The sequence below is a fragment of the Pelophylax lessonae genome (assembly GCF_965119305.1).
Source record: "Pelophylax lessonae genome assembly, chromosome: 4".
In the NCBI taxonomy this organism is placed as follows: Eukaryota; Metazoa; Chordata; class Amphibia; order Anura; family Ranidae; genus Pelophylax; species Pelophylax lessonae.
Genome location: NC_138771.1, coordinates 668,517,494 through 668,538,597, shown reverse-complemented (window position 1 = coordinate 668,538,597; position 21,104 = coordinate 668,517,494). Strand labels below are relative to the sequence as shown.

The 21,104-nt window shown below is 45.1% G+C and overlaps 1 protein-coding gene and 1 long non-coding RNA gene across 5 annotated transcripts in view; one reads left to right on the top strand and one right to left on the bottom strand.

The window, feature by feature from the left end:
* Positions 1-17,777: 17,777 nt before the first annotated feature.
* LOC309554244 lies at positions 17,778-19,253 on the top strand. Of its 4 annotated transcripts, XR_014225216.1 has the most exons (5): positions 17,778-18,056; positions 18,102-18,138; positions 18,184-18,242; positions 18,279-18,580; positions 18,988-19,253. It is a non-coding gene; the product is annotated as an uncharacterized lncRNA (long non-coding RNA). The 4 variants fall into 4 exon arrangements; XR_014225217.1 differs by having other exon boundaries at positions 18,102-18,212; positions 18,308-18,558; XR_014225218.1 differs by lacking the exon at positions 18,988-19,253 and adding an exon at positions 18,818-18,861 and having other exon boundaries at positions 18,102-18,212; positions 18,308-18,558.
* A 26-nt stretch (positions 19,254-19,279) lies between these two features.
* The window catches only part of LOC309554242 (phospholipid scramblase 1-like), a 46,937-nt gene continuing 45,112 nt past the window's right edge, over positions 19,280-21,104 (bottom strand). The window contains exon 7 of the mRNA XM_082255880.1: positions 19,280-19,364. Coding sequence (XP_082112006.1) covers positions 19,308-19,364 — 57 coding nt within the window. The 3' untranslated portion in view covers positions 19,280-19,307. The remainder of the gene's footprint in view (positions 19,365-21,104) is intronic.

Here is a 21,104-nt window from a genome sequence, read left to right as displayed (position 1 = left end):
TACTCTCAGTACACCCCCACCATGCACCTCAATACTCTCAGTACATCCCCACCATGCACCTCAATACTCTCAGTACATCCCCACCATGCACCTCAATACTCTCAGTACATCACCACCATACACCTCAATACTCTCAGTACATCCCCACCATACACCTCAATACTCTCAGTGCATCCCCACCATACACCAGGAAACTGTAGGTACAAGTTACCCAGCCCCAATAATTTACAGGTTGGGTATCTCCTGCCATACAAAGAGGAGGGGATACAGGACCAGATCTAGCCTGCCTGATCTGGGGGCGCAGTCAAAAATTTAAGGGGGGGGGACAGAGGATGCAAGGTCTGCAAGGCAGTGTATTGGACACAGTGGGGCAGTGTACAGGGGATCAGCAGGGCAAGATACGGTCAGCAGTTTGTAGGGCAGTGTACAGAGTCCATTAGTTTGCAGGGCAGCATACAGTGGGTTATCAGGGTAGTGTACAGAGGTCAGCAGGGCAGAGGACAAGGGGGCAGCAGGGCAGCATATGAGATATTATCAGGGGATTGTGCAAGAGTCAGTAGGGCAGTGTACAGAGGGTCAGTAAGGCAGGGGACAGGGGTTAACAGAGCAGATGAAAGGGGTCAGCTGGGTGGAGAGCAGGTGTTATTAGAACAAAAGACAGGGGTCAGTAGAGCAATGAACAGGGATCAGCAGGGTGGAGTACAGGAGTCACAAGGGCAGACAATAGGGATCAGCAGGGCAGAGAATAAGGATCTGCAGAGCAGTGTACAGGGGTCAGTATGGCAAAGAATATGGGTCACAAAGGCAGAGGAAAAGGGGTCAACAATGCAGAGGACAGTGGTCAGCAGTGTAATGGACAGGGGTCAGCAGGACGGAGGACAGGGGTCAGCGGTGCGTCAGACAGGGGTCAGCAGGACGGATGATCGGGTCAGCGGTGCAGTGGACAGCGGACTCTGCATTGATTGGGGACAATGCTGTGGCGCTCTGCAATGATTGGGGACAATGCTGTGGCGCTCTGCTATGATTGAAGGCATGCTGTGGCGCTCTACATTGATTGGGGGCACGCTGTGGCACTCTGCATTGATTGGGGGGGCATGCTGTGGCACTCTGCATTGATTGGGGGGGCATGCTGTGGCATTATGCATTGATTGGGGGGCATGCTGTGGCACTCTGCATTGATTGGGGGGGCATGCTGTGGCATTATGCATTGATTGGGGGGCATGCTGTGGCACTCTGCAATGATTGGGGGCATGCTGTGGCACTCTGCATTGATTGGGGGCAATGCTGTGGCATTTTGCATTGATTGGGGACAATGCTGTGGCGCTCTGCAATGATTGGGGACAATGCTGTGGCGCTCTGCTATGATTGAAGGCATGCTGTGGCGCTCTACATTGATTGGGGGCACGCTGTGGCACTCTGCATTGATTGGGGGGGCATGCTGTGGCACTCTGCATTGATTGGGGGGGCATGCTGTGGCATTATGCATTGATTGGGGGGCATGCTGTGGCACTCTGCATTGATTGGGGGGGCATGCTGTGGCATTATGCATTGATTGGGGGGCATGCTGTGGCACTCTGCAATGATTGGGGGCATGCTGTGGCACTCTGCATTGATTGGGGGCAATGCTGTGGCATTTTGCATTGATTGGGGACAATGCTGTGGCACTCTGCATTGATTGGGGGCACGCTGGTCACTCATTTTTCTGTTTGCGTCCCCCAAAAATTTTGAGCACCAGCCGCCAATGGGTCTGGTATGTATTTTGGGTGGAACCCAATGCAGTTTTTTTTTTTTGTGTTTCAAGCCTCCCATTCCATTTGACAATCCCTCACCTATTACCCTAAAATAAATTGTTATTACTAATATATTTTAACATTCGCTTCTCATTGATTTCAGGAGGGGGTTCAGATTCAGCATCTGAACTTTAGTCATTTTCTGAAAACCCTCCTTGATCTGAACCCAGATATGTTTGGCTCCGGGGCTGGGACAAGGGGTGGGCAGGAGGGGTGGCTAGGTGCAATGGTTTATTGTACAGATCGGGGCACCTTCCTTCTGTTACAAGGCTGACAGGAGTAGCGACAGCAGCATCACTACCAGTATTAGCCCAGCGCTGAGAGGTGGAAAGTGGTGCAGGCTTTGTTTTTCCCTCCCCCCTCCTCCTTCCCGCCTGTGCAGTGCTCCTGTATTCAGAAGCTGGCAGCAGTAATCACAGACACAGGAGGCAGGGAGGAGGGGGAGCACAGCCCACAGCCAGACAGCAGCAGGAGTGGAGAAGAGAGCAAGGAGGCGGGGCTGTTCTCTCTCCCCCTCCAGCTCCTCCCTCCTGTCAGCAAAGTGCTCCTGTAGCCTATAATAGACATGTGCAGAAAAACATTTGTTTCGTTTTTGATTCGTAATTTGCGTAGATTTGTTTATTTTTTTTTTTGGAATTGGTTTTGTTTATTCAAATTTGAATTGATTCAAATTTTTCGAATGTGGTCGAATTGAACTCAATTTGACAAATTTGAAACAATTTGAATTCCATTCAAATTTGAATTTAATTCATTCTATTTGAAATTCGAATTTTGGAAGATGGTTATCATATATTCTTTCTGTTCCATTCTATTCTAATGTGTTTTTGTATATTCTATTCTATTTTTTATTTTCTGTTCTATTGTTTTCTTTTCTATTATATTATATTCTGTTCTTTTCTATTCTAAATTCCAATTTTGGAAGGTGGTTATATTCTTTCTATTCCATTCTATTCTATTGTTTGTTTGTTTTTATTTTTTTTCTATTCTATTCTTTTATTTTTGGTTCTATTCTTTTCCATTATATTTTGTTCTTTTCTATTCTATTATATTCTGTTTTTTTTCTATTCTAAATTTGAATTTTGGAAGATGGTTATATTCTTTCTATTCCATTCTATTCTATTGTTTGTTTGTTTTTTTCTATTCTATTGTTTTTTTTTTTTTCTATTCTATAATATTCTTTCATTTTCTGTTCTATTCTTTTCCATTATATTCGGTTCTTTTCTATTCTATTCTATTCTGCTCTTTTCTATTTTAAATTAGAATTTTGGAAGATAATTATATTCTTTCTGTTCTATTGTTTGTTTGTTTGTTTTTGTTTTTTTATATTATGTTATATTATTTCATTTTCTTTTCTTTTCTGTTATATTCTGTTATTTTCTATTCTATTATATTCTGTTGTTTTCTTTTGTAAATTTGAATTTTGGAAGATAGTTATATTCTTTCAATTCCATTCTATTATTGTTTTTTTTTTCTATTCTATTATATTCTTTTATTTTCTGTTCTATTCTTTTCCATTATATTCTGTTCTTTTCTATTCTAAATTTGAATTTTGGAAGATGGTTATATTCTTTCTATTCCATTCTATTCTATTGTTTTTTTTTTCATATTCTATAATATTCTTTTATTTTCTGTTCTATTCTTTTCCATTATATTCTGTTCTTTTCTATTCTATTATATTCTGGTCTTTTCTATTCTAAATTTGAATTTTGGAAGATGATTATATTCTTTCTGTTCTATTGTTTGTTTGTTTCTGTTTTTTTATATTCTGTTATATTATTTCATTTTCTATTCTATTATATTCTGTTCTTTTCTATTCTATTATATTCTGTTCTTTTCTATTCTAAATTTGAATTTTGGAAGATGGTTATATTCTTTCAATTCCATTCTATTATTCTTTTTTTTTTCTATTCATTTATTTTCTGTTCTATTCTTTTCTTTTCTATTATAATCTTTTCTATTCTATTCGAATTACAAATTACTCTATTTGAAATTCAAATTTTGGATCAAGGTTATCTTCTTTCTATTTTATTCTATTCTTTTTTCTATTATTTTTTCTATTCTATTCTTTTATATTCCTTTATTTAATATTCTCTTCAGAAATTCAAATTTGATTAAATAACAACTTGAATTCAAAAACTATTTGAATAAGATTCAAAAACATTTCAAAAAATTTAGTCCGCAGTTTTGTTTTGTTATTTTCAGGTTCGTTTAAATTCGTTGGTATTGAAATTCGGAAATTCGGATACATCCAAATTTCCGAATAATAAAAAATGTGTCCGAATTTCAATTCAGAACGAAATTCACTGCACATGTCTAGTCTGTAAACACTACACCCCCCAGCCACCTTCTCCCCACACTGGGGGGGGGGGGGGGGCAGTTTGACATCTTTGCCTTGGGTATTAGATGACCTTGTCCAGGGACAGTTTGGCTCCTCCCTAATTTACACCTTATGCTGTGGATCACTCATATTGCTGGAACTTTACCATCTCAGTAATAAGAGACTGCCATTGGTCAATCATTGCCCTCTATAGTATTGAGGAATAAATGTATGGCCATGAATACTGTGAGTCCAAATACAATGCAACCGTCTTCCCCAATGATGGCCTCCATTGATGTCTCTTCCCTCCCACCCAGGTCACCCTTATATCCTCATTCAGCTTCACTCCTATGTATTTCTTGTTTTACCAATAAACATTTTATTGACTATGTATCATCTTACAAGCATGTTATAAACAAGAACAGGTTACAGTTGCATATCTGAAATACAGATCATACCAAAGATATTCAATGTTATTTTTTATAAGATAGATAGATACATTGTGTATAAAGCTGTGTCTTATATAAGGTGGAAGGGTCGCACAATGTCAGGATTAACCCAAAGCTGACTTTGTAATAAAATGATTTTTTAATGGATGTCTTATATTCTTTTTTTTTTTTTTTTAATTATTGCTGTTAAAACAAATATTTTGCACAGAAATATTTAATAAAGGGTGTCCAATAAAAAAAAAAAAAAAAAAAAAAAGTTATGTGCTGACTGCATGCTTTGAGGCATCCTGTGTATAACTGACTGCTAAGGGAGAAGAAGAGGGCTGTGTCCTTACTCATTGCATGTGTGTGTAATCCAAAAGCTCATCACACAGTATATGGTGAAAATTCTGATTAGTATCTATCTATCTATCTATCTATCTATCTATCTATCTATCTATCTATCTATCTATCTATCTATCTATCTATCTATCTATCTATCTATCTATCTATCTATCTATCTATCTATCTATCTATCTATCTATCTATCTATCTATCTATCTATCTATCTATCTATCTATCTATCTATCTATCTATCTATCTATCTAATCAGCCCATGCTACCGATTTAACTCAGTCCTCTAAAATCTAAGGATATCAGTGGGAGGAATAGTGACCCATCATTGGTGTCAGTGGGAGGAATAGCATCCCATTGTTGGTGTCAGTGGGGGGAATAGTGTCCCATCATTGGTGTCAATGGGAGGAATAGTGACCCATCATTGGTGTCAGTGGGTGGAATAGTGCCCCATCATTGGTGTCATTGGGAGGAATAGAGCCCCATCATTGGTGTCAGTGAGAGGAATAGCGCCCCATCATTGGTGTCAGTGGGAGGAATAGTGCCCCATCATTGGTATCAGTGGGAGGAATAGTGCCCCATCATTGGTATTAGTGGGAGGAATAGTGCCCCATCATTGGTATCAGTGGGAGGAATAGTGTCCCGTCATTGGTATCAGTGGGAGGAGTATTGCCCCATCATTGGTGTCAGTTGTGCCCCATGACTGACATAAATTGAAGGAATAGGTGAGTGAGAGAAATAGTTTCCCATCATTTGTGTCAGTGGGGGGAATAGTGTCCCATCATTGGTATCGGTGGAAGGAATAATGCTTTACTGATGGTGTCAGTGAGAAGTATGTTCTCCATCAGGAGTGTTGGTGTGAGAAATAGTGCCCCATTATTGGTGCCAGTGGAAGGAATAGCAACCCATGACTGAAACAGATACTAAGAGAAATAGTCCCCGATTAATTGTGTCAGTGGGAGGAATAGTGCTCCATCATTGGTGTCAGTGGGAGGAATAGTGCCCCATCATTGGTGTCAGTGGGAGGAATAGTGCCCTGTCATTGGTATCAGGGGGAGGAATAGTGCCCCATCTTTGGTATCAGTAGGAGGAATAGTGCCCCATCATTGGTGTCAGTGGGAAGAATAGTGCCCCATCATTAGTGTCAGTGGGAGGAATAGTGCCCCATTATTGGTATCAGTGGGAGGAATAGTACTCTATTGTTGGTGTCAGTGGGAAGAATGGTGTCCCAACTATGGTGTCAAGGAAAAATACCCCATTGATGGTGTCTGTATAAAGAATAGTGCCCCATTGCTGGTGTTATTGGGAGGAATAGTTCCCTATCATTGGTGTGAATGGGAGGGGTAGTGCCTCAAGGACCAGCTAATGGCCAGCTCTCAAACCACAGTTTGGAGACAATTGCTCTGGATCATCCAAAAGAGTCAGGCAGAAGATGCAACACAGGACTCCCTGCACTACAGCAAAACCAAAAAACAAGTGCACATTCATCAGACCTTCGGGAAGACATTCCTACATATGTATAGGTGTATAACAGGACATGAATACATTGTATATAACAACCAATCAGATTTCAGGGATCATTTCTCTTGTCCTGATTTAGACATCTGATCCAGTTTCGAGCCGCTGTAGAGGAGAAAATAAGGACACTTTGCAGGTTATGTGGATGTGTCTTATTATGTGTCACTGTCTTGTTTGTGTACTAGCACATGCTGTAGCACGGGTGTCTTCTGTGTGGAATGACACCCACCATCATTTAACCTGAAGACTATAAGTGCAGGGTGTCATAGATCCGGCCCCTGATGGGCAACCCCCAAGCACCCTGCACTTACAGTGTAATGATCCAGAGAACGGTGCTGTGCTCCTCTCTGCAATATCCAGGACCACCTACTGCTGGGAGAAGACCCAAGAGGAAGAGGACCTACTGCATCACAAAGGTTTTATGCTCTGTGAGACTCTTTTACTTTCTTCTGGCATGATCCTTATCTTTAATTAAAGAAAAAAAATAGTGGGGAAAATAATAATTTGATCTCCTGCAGATTGTGTAAGTTTGCCCACTTACAAAGAAATGAAGGGTCTATGATTTTTATCATAGCTGTGTTTTTTTTTTTTTTTTTTATATGATAGAGACAGAATATCATATCAAATATCAACCAAAAATCCAGAAAAAAACACATGATACAAATGTTATAAATGGAGTTACAGTTTAGTGAGTAAAATAAGTATTTGATCCCCAAGCAAAACATGACTTAGTATTTGGTGGAGAAACCCTTGTCGGCAAGCACAGAGGTCAGACGTGTCTTGTAGTTGGTGACCAGGTTTGCACACATCTCAGGAGGGATTGTGGTCTACTCTTCTTAACAGATCTTCTCTAAATCCTTAAGGTTTCTTGGCTGTCTCTTGGTAAATGAAGTTTCAGCTCCCTCAATACATTTTCTATATGATTAAGATCTAAGGATTCTGACTAGGCCACTCCATGACCTTAATGTGCTTCTTCTTGAGCCACTCTTTTGTTGCCTTGGCGGACTGTTTTGGGTCAGTGTCATGCTGAAAGACCCATCCATGACCCATCTTCAGTGCTCTGGCTGAGAGAAGAAGGTTCTCATGCAAAGTTTTACAATACATGGTCCCCTCCATTGGCCCCTCAATGTGGCAAAGTCGATCGGTACCTTTAGCAGAGAAAGAGCCAGAAAGCATCATGTTTCCACCTCTGTGCCTGACTGGTGTTCTTCAGGTCAAAATCAGCATTTTTCTTCTGCCAAACATGACAAGTCCCCCTCTTCAAGAAGGCACATGCACAGTCATGCCAATGAACTTTGGGAGTAGGTGCTATGGTCAGATGAGATCAAAATTGAGCTCTTGGCATTAACTTGACTCGCCATGTTTGGAGGAAGGAAAATGCTGAATATGACCCAAAGAACACCATAAGAACACCATCCCTACAGCCAAGCACGGAGGTGGAAACATGATGCTTTGGGGCCAACTTTGCCACATTGAGGGGCCAATGGACGAGGCCATATATAGCAAAATTGTGGATGAGAGCCTTCTTCCCTCAGCCAGAACACTGAAGATGGGTCGTGGATGGTTCTTCCAGCATCACAATGACCCAAAACAGCTTTGAAATTTTAGATTGAGTCCCCATTCACACTAGCGCGACTTGTCAGGTGACTTGGTCGCCTGACAAGTCGCGGTGGGTCGCCTGCCATTGAGTAGTACAGGACCCGTTCTAATAGGAGTGACACAAGTCGCTCCAACTTAGAAAAAGGGTCCTGTACTACTTTGGGGCGACCTGGAGGCGACCTGCATTGACTTCAATGATATGAAGTCCGTGCATGTCGCGCCGAGGTCGCGGTGCACGCTGTGCACCACTACTTCACAGGTCGCCCCAGCAAGTCGCGTCGCCCCTCTCTGAACGGGGTCTAAGGGAAACAAAAAACCCTTTCTGCAGTGTCAATCTGGATTCCCAAAAATTCCAGGCAAGAGGTAGGATATACCGATTTTTTTCCTCAGCCAATGGAATACCAAATTCACAACAAACAGACTGAAAAATTTGAAAAATAGAAATACAATCAGAACACCCAGCTTTACCTATAAATAAAAAATCGTCCAAAAAATGCAATACATTATTAGAACCAGACTTACTTATAACTACCCATTCTAAAAAAGTGGAGAACAATTTGAAATAAAAACAAGAAATGGAACATCCCATAGGTAAACACTTGTCAAAGAAAAATTTACCATCAAAACAAAAACCCAAAGAATTGAAAGATTTAGGATGTATGGACAATAACCTAAAAGCTGATTTTATATCTGCTTTAACAAGTAACGCTGAGCCATCTACATTTCAAATCTTTGACAAAGCAATTTGACAACGAATTCCTTGTTCCGCTCCTGTTGACTGATCGGTTATAGCTGGTTCACCTTCTGGATAATCGTCACCTCAAGGTATCCAATTTACTTAAAATTATCCAATCCGTAATAGTATTTAATCTACCAATTAAATGTTTAATCCTGACTTCTTATATTTTAACCAATAAAACTGTCATTTTTTTATTTATTTTTTTAAAACCGTTTGTCATGTCACAGTCCCATACATGCATGGCAGGTACCATGACCCGCCATGCATCTCATGGTGCCGCAGGCAGAACAAATGATCAAATATTTAAATATACCTTAAAATAAAGACAAACCAAAACACCGGACTTGCAGTGGTATGATTGGCCGTGGCCATTTATTAACTATACTTAAAGCAGAGTTTTTTTTAAATAAAAATCCCCCCGGGACAGTCAGGGCTAGTGCATTCCACAATGGATAGCCTCTGATCTGTCCCGGGTTGCACTTACCTTTTAGAAGAAATACTTACCTTGAAAATGTATTCTCCAGTGCTGCAACAGCATCATCAGCAGTAATCAGCATGGGCGTTCTTGTCCAGTGGCGTAGCGTGGGTTGTCAGCACCCGGGGCAAGGTAAGTCATTTGCGCCCCCTAACCCGGGGATTAGCACTCCCTTCCAGTAGTATAGTAGTTCTGACCAACTTGATTCCTACACTGACATTCCTGACCCCTGCGCTGACCTACCTGACCCATACACTGACCTACCTACACTGACCTACCTGACCTCTACACTAACTTACCTACACTGACCCCTACACTAACCTACCTGAACCCTACACTAACCTACCTGACCCCTACACCGACCTATCTATGCTGACTTACCTACACTGACTCCTACACTAACCTACCTGACCCCCTACACTGTCCTACCTGACCCCTACACTAACCTACCTGCCCCATACACTAACCTACCTGACCCCTACACCAACCTACCTGATGCCTAAAATGACCACTACACTAACCTACCCGACCCCTAAACTAACCTACCTGACTCCTAAACTAACCTACCTGACCCCTACACTAACCTACCTGACCCCTACACTAACCTACCTGGCACCTACACTAACCTACCTGACCCCTACACTGACCCATACACTAACCTACCTGCCCCATATACTAACCTACCTGACCCATGCACTAACCTACCTGACCCCTACACTAACCTACCTGACCCATGCACTAACCTACCTGACCCCTACACTGACCCATACACTAACCTACCTGGCACATACACTGACCTACCTGACACATACACTGACCTACCTGACCCATACACTGAGATACCTGACCCCTACACTAACCTACCTGACCCCTACACTGACATACCTGACCCCTACACTAACCTACCTGACCCCTACACTGACATACCTGACCCATACACTAACCTACCTGCCCCATACACTAACCTACCTGACCCCTACACTGACATACCTGACACATACACTGACATACCTTACCCATACACTGACCTACCTGACCCCTACACTGACATACCTGACCCCTACACTGACCTACCTGACCCCTACACTGACATACCTGACCCCTACACTAACCTACCTGCCCCATACACTAACCTACCTGCACCATACACTAACCTACCTGACACATACACTGACCTACCTGACACATACACTGACATACCTTACCCATACACTGACCTACCTGACCCCTACACTGACCTACCTGACCCATACACTAACCTACCTGACACATACACTGACATACCTTACACACCTACTTCCTGCACTACTCACCCCCCATCCTCTACACACAGTACGATGCAGATGGTGGATCCATCATTCTCCTTACCTCTCTACTGCCTCACCGTCCATTTGATCAGAGCTCTCCCCAGCAGCGGGCGGGCAGGCAGTATTGTAGGAGCCCCCACCATCCAGCCACTCGTTGGTCTCCCTGCCACTGGGAGGTCAGCTAGCAGCCACTGCACCTCTGACTTCTCCCATGGCCATAACTGCTCCGAGCACTGCCCCTCCCCCTCCGCTGTTTCACAGCCCGCGCCAGAGGGACAGACTGGACCAAAGGAGCCCTGGGGCAGGGGGAGCTGGAATAGGGTGCCGCTGAGAGGAATGCCCTAATGCCTCACCGGAGGTGTAGGGGTCTGGGGGAGGCAACAAGCTGCAGCACAGACCCTCGGGATGGCAAGGGAATCATTTTGCGCCCCCCTAAATGTTGCGCCCGGTGCGAGATGACCGGCTGCACCCCCCACGCTACGCCACTGTTCTTGTCAAACCAATCTCTTAGCATTCTATGACGAGGTGAGCTGTGAGCTAGATAGGGGCAGACCAGTGAATGTGATGTACTTGGATTTCGCTAAGGCGTTTGATACAGTTCCCCATAAGCGCTTAATTTATAAAATAAGGTCTGCAGGTATCGACAGCAGGGTTTGCTCTTGGATAAGGAACTGGCTAAAAGGCCGTGTCCAAAGGGTGGTAATAAACAGCGCATACTCAGACTGGTCTGAGGTAGTAAGCGGGGTCCCCCAGGGCTCAGTCCTGGGACCAACCTTGTTCAATTTATTCATAAACAGCATTGAGGACGGGATCAGTAGTTCGATATCAGTTTTTGCAGATGACACAAAATTGGCCAGGGCAATAACTGCACAGCATGAAGCAGATATCCTACAGAATGACCTGGACAAAATAACGGAGTGGGCAACGACTTGGCAAATGAGGTTTAACGTGGAGAAGTGTAAGGTTTTGCATTTGGGGACTGGAAACATAAAAGCACAATACACGTTAGGAGGGGAACCCTTGGGGGAATCAAAAATGGAGAAAGATCTGGGAGTCTTGGTTGATGATAGACTAGGCAACAGCATGCAATGTCAAGCGGCAACTGCCAAACCTGGCAGATTATTAGCATGCATAAAGAAAGGGATGTATTCCAGAGATAAGACTATAATCCTTCCACTTTATAAAACTCTGATCCGACCGCATCTGGAGTATTCTGTCCAGTTCTGGTCGCCAGTCCTCAGGAGGGATGTGTTGGAGCTGGAGAGAGTCCAGAGAAGGGCAACTAAACTGATTAGGGGGTTGGAGGACCTTAATTATGAAGAGCGTCTGCAATCACTTGATTTATTCTCCCTGGAGAGGAGACGCCTGAGAGGGGACATGATAGCAACTTATAAATATCTCAATGGGGATCTCAGCATAGAAAAAAAGCTGTTCAGTCGAAAGGATTGCATGAGGACTCGAGGACATACAATGCGATTAGAGGAGAAGTGTTTTAACCTCAGGCAACGTGGGGGGTTCTTTACTGTTAGGGCTACAAGATTGTGGAATTCTCTACCACAAGAGGTGGTTTCTGCGGGAAGTATGGTGGCTTTCAAAAGACTCTTGGATGTACATCTCAAGGATCAGAACATTCAGGGGTATGAGAGATGATTACAGCCACACACACCTACACAGGGGAACTGGATGGTCTATTGTCTTTATTCAGCCTCAACAACTATGTAACTATGTAACAAAGCAAGGTCTGTAAAGAAGTGGATGAGTGAGTTTGGGGTGGAGGAACTTGACTGGCCTGACCTCAACCCAATAGATCACCTTTGGGATGGATTAGAGTGGAGACTGCGAGCCAGGCGTTCTCATCCAACATCAGTGCTTGACCTCACAAATGCACTTCTGGAAGAATGGTCAAACATTCCCATAGACACTCCTAATCCATGTGGACAGCCTTCCCAGAAGAGTTGAAGCTGTTATAGCTGCAAAGGGTGGCGCAGCTCAATATTGAACCCTACGGACTAAGGCTGGAATGCCGTTAAAGTTCATGTGTGTGTAAAGGCAGGCGTCCCAATACTTTTGGTAATATAGTGCCCTCTGTTCTATCTGTGGACCTCCGTCCATTGATCCTGTGGAGGGGGACAGATAGATCGCTCACAGATTTGCAGCCTGACGCCTGGCAATTATCACCCAGGGCTGCTGTAAGAAACCCCGGGGTCCCATCAAAACAGCCAGCCTGACCGGGCCCCCACCCAAATAAATACAATTTACTATGCTTCAGTTATAAATGAAAAGTCAGTGATTTGTACCGATCACTCATTGTGTTCAATCAGGAAAGGAAGTGGCTGGTAAATATGACATATTTACTGGACCCTTCCCCCACTCTCTATCCTGAAGAATCCTATTGTGTGCTGATAGCTGCCAGTGGTAAGTAGAGGAGGGAAGCTGGCAGCACTGGGGGGCCTTGACAGCAGGGGGAAACAAATAGGGCACAGGGAGGGTTATCAGTGTGGTGGTGGTGGTGGTGGGGGGTGGGCAATTACTGGAACCTATCCACTGTATGTCTCTCTCTGAAGCAGCTGAAAGCTGATAGGAAGTAGAGGAGGCAAGCTGGAAGCACTGCGGGGGGGGGGGGGCACACAGGGGGGCCTGGGCAGCAGGTGCAAACATTTGGTGCACAGGGAGGGTGATCAATGTAGTGGGGGCAATTACTTGAACCGATCCCTTGTATGTCTCTCTATGCAGCAGCTGAAAGCTGATAGGAAGTAGAGGAGGGAAGCTGGAAGCACTGTGGGGGGGGGGGGGAGAGGGCACACAGGGGGGCCTGGGCAGCGGGTGCAACCATTTGTTGCACAGGGAGGGTGATCGGTGAGGTGGGGGCAATTACTTGAACCGATCCCCTGTATAGCTCTCTCTGCAGCAGCTGAAAGCTGGTGGGAAGTAGAGGAAGGAAGCCGGCAGCACTGCGGATGGGGGGGGGGGAGGGTAGAGAGGACACACAGGGGGGCCTGGATAGCAGGTGGAAACATTTGGTGCACAGGGACGGTGATTGGTGTGGTGGGGGCAATTAGTTGAACCGATCCCCTGTATAGCTCTCTCTGCAGCAGCTGAAAGCTGGTGGGAAGTAGAGGAAGGAAGCCGGCAGCACAGGGGGGCCTGGAAAGTCGGAGGAAACATAATGCTCAGGGAGGGTGATTGGTGTGGTGGGGGAAATTACTGAAACCGATCCCCTGTATGTCACTCTCTGCAGCAGCTGAAGGCCAGTGGGAAGTAGAGGAGGGAAGCCGGCAGCACTGCGGGGGGTAGAGAGGGCACACAGGCACCTGGGCAGCAGGTGGAAACATATAGTGCACAGGGAGGGTGATCAGTGTGGCGGGAGCATTTATTGGAACCAATCCCTTGTATGGCTTTTTCTGCAGCAACTGAAAGCTGGTGGGAAGTAGAGGAGGGAAGCCGGGAGCACTGCAGGGGGTTAGAGGGGGCACATAGGGGGGGTGCCCTGAACATCAGAGGGAAACATATAGTGCACAGGGAGGGTGATCAGTGTGGTGGGGGCAATTACTGGAACCAATCCCCTGTGTGGCTCTCTCTGCAGCAGCTGAAAGCTGGGGGGAAGTAGAGGAGGGAATCCGGCAGCACTGTAGGGGGTGATTGGTATGATGGGGGGGGCAATTACTGGAACTAATCCCCTGTATAGCTCTCTCTGCAGCAGCTGAAAGCTGGTGGAAAGTAGAGGAGGGAAGCTGCAGCACAGGGGGGCCTGGACAGCAGGGGAAAACATATTGCGCACAGGGAGGGTGAACAGTGTGGTGGGGGGGGGGGGGCAATTCATGGAACCAATTCCCTGTATGTTTCTCTCTGCAGCAGCTGGAAGCCGATGGGAAGTAGAGGAATGAAGGCAGAAGCACTGTGGGGGTAGAGGGGGCACACAGGGGGGCCTGTGCAGCAGGTTGAAACGTGTGGTGCACAGGGAGGGTGATCAATGGGGCGGGGTGCAATTACTGGAATTGATCCATGGCTCTCTCTGCAGCAGCTGAAAAATGATGGGATGGAGAATAGAAGAAGTCAGCTTTCAGCTACTGCGGAGAGAGCCATACAGGGGATCGGTTCCAGTAATTGCCCCCCTGCAGCGCCGATCACTGTCCCTGCCCACATCTTATTCACCCTGCTGACCCGGGCCCCATACAGAAGGACTGGTGGTACCCCCTTATATACGGCCCTGCTGTCACCTGTTATCATGTCTTCTGAGAGAGTAAATTACTATGGGGGTGAGAACCTTTCCCAACTGAGGTCTTCTCACATTTTAATCTGGAGGATACAACTCATGTGTGGAAGAAAGATACATTGTTTTTGCTTGGGAAGATTCTATGGAGTGATATTTGTTTTTTGTTGTGATGTTTTGTTTCCTCTTCAGTTACTATAAACTGTTACATTGTGTTTTGTTTGTCCCACAAGTAATGTTCTCTACGAGGTCTCTGTTCTCTGGGCTCTGAATGGGGAATAACTACTTATGGACGTGACAGTTCAGAAGTGGTTTACCGAGGATGTGGATGAAGCTATTAGCCATATCCCAGGTTTTTTTTTTTAGCTGGTGATTCTTTTTTTCATGAAAGTGGACCAAGCAGCTAATTAGCTGCTGATTTCTTCCAGAAGCAGCAGGAATTGTGCCCAACCCACCCCAACCACCCCAACCACCCCAACCACCCCAACCACCACTAGGTGTGTTTCTCGGGCTTACCGTTCTTACTGGCGAGCCCGGGAAACAATCCGAAGATTCACGTGGCTGGCTATAGAGGTGAACAGAAACCAGATCATCTCTGATCACCTCTATGATCTAGGAGGACCGGAGCGACGCCATGATGTCACTTCCCATCTAGGGTGGAAGAAAGCAATTTATTTATTTTTTAACACAAAAGATATATATTTTTTTGATCGTTTTTTTTTTTGATCATTTACTTTCAAAGGTAGAGGAGAGATTTGGGATCTTAAAGATGCCAGATGCCTCCATAAAGAGGACCTGTCATCCCTTATTTCCCTTGTAATAGGAATAAAAGTGATACAAAATAAATAAATAAATAAATAAAGGGACAGTGTAAAAATAAAAAATAAAAAAAAAGAATAAATAAGAAAAAAAATGTAAAGCGCCCCCATCCCTCCATGCTCGTGCACAAAAGTGAATGCATGTGTAAGGCGTGCACGCATATGCTGCCATTCATCTCACGTTATGCACATGGGTCTGCTTCATGATGTGCAGCTTATGGATATTTTCCCTTGACATTGCTGCGGCTTGGAGATAGGATGAGCCCCCTGTCCCCGCCTGCATTCACAGCGGCCCGTCCATAGTTTATTGCAGGGATGGGGGCACCCTCAACCTAACCCTAAGGGAGGGGGGGGGCGCAGTTTGGCATCTTTGCCCTGGGTGCTGGATGGCCTTGTCCCGGCACTGTGGATTCCAATGGGGTTTTTTTTTTAAGCACGTGATTAGAGCCAGAGGCTCTAATAGGCTTCAAAAAAAGGGTGGGCTCGGGACGCAGAGCACTGTGCCCTAAGCCCACAAAGTTGTGTGACAATAGCGAATGAATATTCACCATTATCACACTGATTCTCCTCCCAGTCAATCAAGAAGCAGGTCCTGAGACCCGTTTCTCGATTGGCCGAAAGGAGAGGCCATGCTAATGGCAAAGGAGGAGGAGGAGGGAGGAGACGCAGGGGATGCCGCCGCTGCCTGCCCTCCACGTCAGTCCAGGGTGAGTGACCCGGTGACAGGGGAGGGGGTGGTATGGTGTGAGAGCTGGTGAGGGGTATGGTGTGGTCCATCTGCCACCCCCCCCCCCCAGCCCATGGAGCACCAGCCGCCACTGGGTCTAGTTGTATTTTACCTCTCTACCTGAGTGGAACCTAAATTTTGTCTTTTTGGCCCACCCCCTCCGAAGCGAACGCATACATAGGTCACACACACAGACCTTTTTTGTTTCAATAGTTTTTATTGAGCATATTCAGAAACAGAACAGGTTACAATGTGACATAACCACAATCCAGTGTTAACATAACATGAAAAAAATGTATGAACAGGAGTACAAATGAATCCTTATTGAGTAAAATGAAAAACTCTATCGAAAGGATTGGAAAACCAGTTGTTTGTAACCATGTGCTTTTAGTGTACAGATAGGAATTTGAACTATGCATCTTTATAGTAGGGACGGCCCTTTATACCGGGCTTTGAAGATGGCTTCTTTACCTTCACTGAAATGCCGTAATAATATTCCCGGGTTTATAATAAAGTGGATCTCTGTAACGCTCCTGCGTTTTTTGAACAAGATGGATTTGCAGCTGCAGAAAAACTCCACTCAGTAGTCATGCAGAGATACGTTGAAATACCAATCCCAACTCCCAAGACTCATCACAGTGGTCTGTCTGATTCAGCATACAAATATACACACTCAATAAGATGTTCCTAGAGTGATATATGTATATTGCAGTATAGTGATGATGAGCTAGAGAGACAGGTTTGAATGGAGACAACAGGAGACAAACACTTGAGAGGAATGTTCATGAGAGTATAGATGGTAGCAGGTGGGATGCAGATAGGTTAGCAATCATGTATGGTAGTAGGTGGTAGGATAGCAGATGACATACAAGAGAGACTAACCCAGTGCAAGGATAGATGTTAGTAGGCTCAAGAGCTAGCAATCTAAATAGCGCAGATGATAGTAATAGTCCTTAGTATGCAGAGCTAAATAGTGTAAGCTTGGTAGGAAGGTTATGGAGGATTCCCCTGCGGGGTACTTATCACTAATAGCAAGCAGTAGTAGAGTGGTTCGGTATGAGCAAGTGATCCGGTAGCGGGATACAGGGATCAGCAGCGAGGTTCCGACAGCGAGGTACGCTTGTAAGCATATGAGCTTCACGGCAGGTTGAACGAACGATGTGAGTGAGAACGCCGGCGGTTGAAATAGCCGCTCTGCGGCGCTCAGTGACGACAGCATCGGTCTTAAAGGTGTATGCGCACCTACCAGAAGAGAATGGTGGGACGCATACACAGAATTGGAAAGTGGAATAAGGGTACCAAAGGTATCAGAACATTACAATCTCCAGTCCAATAACACCGCAGAACATCCAGATTGGTAAAACCAGGAAATGAAGAATTCACTCTGTGATGACGATGACCATTGCTTAAGATGAATATGGATTTAGACATTGCCAGAAAATTGGGCAAAAAAGAAAGTTGAAGAGTAAAGTAGACATAAGACGTATTCTCTCCTAAATATTATTTAATGTGATCACATGTAGAGGAAGGCGATACATTTACAAAGCAGATATAAAGAACAGATAACATTCAGCTAAAAAAAAATGAAAAATAATTCAAAAACAAATGTTAGCCAGCAAAGTAACAGGTCACAGGTCATGGTGTAACAGGTCACGAGTCACGGTGTACCAGGTCACAGGTCACGGTGTAACAGGTCATGATGTAACACATCACAGGTCATAGTGTAACAGGTCACAGGTCATGGTGTCACAGGTCATGGTGTAACAGGTCACAGGTCATGGTGTAACAAGTCATGGTGTACCAGGTCACAGTGTAACAGGTCATGGTGTAACAGGTCACAGGTCATGGTGTCACAGGTCATGGTGTACCAGGTCACAGTGTAACAGGTCATGGTGTAATAGGTCACAGGTCATGGTGTAATAGGTCACAGGTCACGGTGTAACATGCCACAGGTCATGGTGTAACAGGTCACAGGTCACAGGTCGTGGTGTACCAGGTCACATGTTATGGTGTATCAGGTCACAGGTCACGGTGTAACAGATCACAGGTCATGGTGTCACAGGTCACGGTGTAACAGATCACGGTGTAACAGATCATAGGTCATGGTGTAACAGGTCACAGGTCATGGTGTAACAGGTCACATGTTATGGTGTATCAGGTCACAGGTCACGGTGTAACAGATCACAGGTCATGGTGTCACAGGTCACGGTGTAACAGATCACGGTGTAACAGATCATAGGTCATGGTGTAACAGGTCACAGGTCATGGTGTAACAGGTCACATGTTATGGTGTATCAGGTGACAGGTCACGGTGTAACATATCACAGGTCACGGTGTCACAGGTCACGGTGTAACAGATCACGGTGTAACAGATCATAGGTCATGGTGTAACAGGTCATGGTGTATCAGGTCATAGGTCACGGTGTAATAGATCACAGGTCATGGTGTCACGGTGTAACAGATCCCAGTGTAACAGATCATAGGTCACGGTGTAACAGGTCATTGTGTAACAGATCACAGGTCATGGTGTAACAGAACACTGTGTAACAAATCACAGGTTGGGGTGTAACCGGTCACAGGCTACAGCGTAACAGGTCATGGTTTAATAGGTCACAGGTCACGGTGTAACAGGTTACGGTGTAACAGATCACAGGTCACGGTGTAACAGATCACAGGTCACGGTGTAAAAGGTCACGGCATAACAGATCATGGTGTAACAGGTCACAGGTCATGGTGTAGCAGGTCATGGTATAATAGGTCACAGGTCACGGTGTAACAGGTCACAGGTCATGGTGTAGCAGGTCATGGTATAATAGGTCACAGGTCATGGTGTAACAGGTCATGGTGTAACAGGTCTTGGTGTAACAGGTCATGGTGTAACAGGTAACAGTGTAACAGGTCACAGATCACGGTGTAACAGGTCATGGTGTCACAGGTCATGGTGTAACAGGTCACATGTCATGGTGTAATAGGTCACAGTGTAACAGGTCATGGTGTCACAGGTCACGGTGTAACAGGTCACAGGTCAGCTGCTGCTTGGTTGGTCTGTGACGCTCCGTCTCTGGTCATAAATGATGGAGTCCTGTGAGAGAGAATTAGGAGAGGATTAGGATTCCTCACTATCAGAAATGGCAGAAAGATTTAGAGCAATACTAACAGGGTATTTACCCAGTTCAGCCCTCAACCCTCTACACCCCTTGTGGACCTTTTTGACCTGTTTATTTGGTGATGAGTTAACCCTTTCATCACCAGAGCCATTTTTGCATTTTGTTCACATGTTTAAAAAAAAATAATTTTAGACCTGAATATTACATAAAACCCATTATATATCTATTATATCATTTCGGAAAACAGACACTTTAGAGCAGGGATCCGAAACCCGTTGAACGTGATCAAGCCATTTATTGTGGGTTGGTGACAGGTAGACCTTTACCCTTCCTTACTGACCCCCAGTACTTGGACAGAAGGGGCAATGGGGGCAGCATTTACTTGAAGTGATCCCCTTTTCTCCTGCAGCCACTGAAAGCCACCTCTCCTCAATTAGGCCTATAATTAGCTGACGGACAATATTTATTGAATTTAGGTCGAATAACATGCTTGTAGACACAAAATTGTTGCTCGTTTGCTTTGACCTGTGATCATATCCCTATGCACAATCCGTAAGTAATGGTTGGTATTGGGAGGAGGGCCAGCATCTTAACATCAATGATGTCAGGTTGACCTCTCTGACCAGTTATGGAGGTGGGTGGCCCATGGATGCAGAGGGGAAGGCCATGCATTGTATTGGAAAGCCTAGAAAAAAGGTTATCAAACTTTCTAAACAAAGAGCCAATTTACTGTCCTTCAAACTTTAGAGGGGGCAGACTGTGGTCAGTGGGAGCATAAAATGTCCTGACGTCAGTGGGAGTAAACAATGTTTCATCATTGGTATTAGGGAGGGTAATAGCGCTGTATTGTTGGTATCAATGAGAGGAATAGTGCCCCATCATTGGTGTCAGTGGGAGGAATAGTGCCCTATCATTGGTATCAGTGGAAGGAATAGTGCCCCATCATTGGTGTCAGTGGGAGGAATAGTGTCCCATCATTGGTGTCAGTGGGAGGAATAGTGCCCTATCATTGGTATCAGTGGGAGGAATAGTGTCCCATCATTGGTATCAGTGGGAGGAATAGTGCCCAGTCATTGGTGTCAGTGGGAGGAATAGTGCCCCATCATTGGTATCAGTGAGAGGAATAGTGCCCCATCATTGGTATCAGTGGGAGGAATAGTGCCCAGTCATTGGTATCAGTGGGAGGAATAGTGCCCCGTCATTGGTATCAGTGAGAGGAATAGTGCCCAGTCATTGGTATCAGTGGGAGGAATAGTGTCCCATCATTGGTATCAGTGGGAGGAATAGTGCCCAGTCATTGGTATCAGTGGGAGGAATAGTGCCCCGTCATTGGTATCAGTGAGAGGAATAGTGCCCAGTCATTGGTATCAGTGAGAGGAATAGTGCCCAGTCATTGGTGTCAGTGGGAGGAGTAGTGCCCCATTATTGGTATCAGTGGGAGGAATAGTGCCCCGTCATTGGTATCAGTGGGAGAAATAGGGCCCAGTCATTGGTGTCAGCGGGAGGAATTGTGCCCCATTATTGGTATCAGTGGGAAGAATAGTGCCCCATCATTAGTGTCAGTGGGAGCAATAGTGCCCCGTCATTGGTGTCAGTAGGAGGAATAGTGCCCCATCATTTGTATCAGTGGGAGAAATAGTGTCCAGTCATTGGTGTCAGTGAGATGAATAGTGTCCCATCATTGGTATCAGTGGGAGGAATAGTGCCCCCATCAT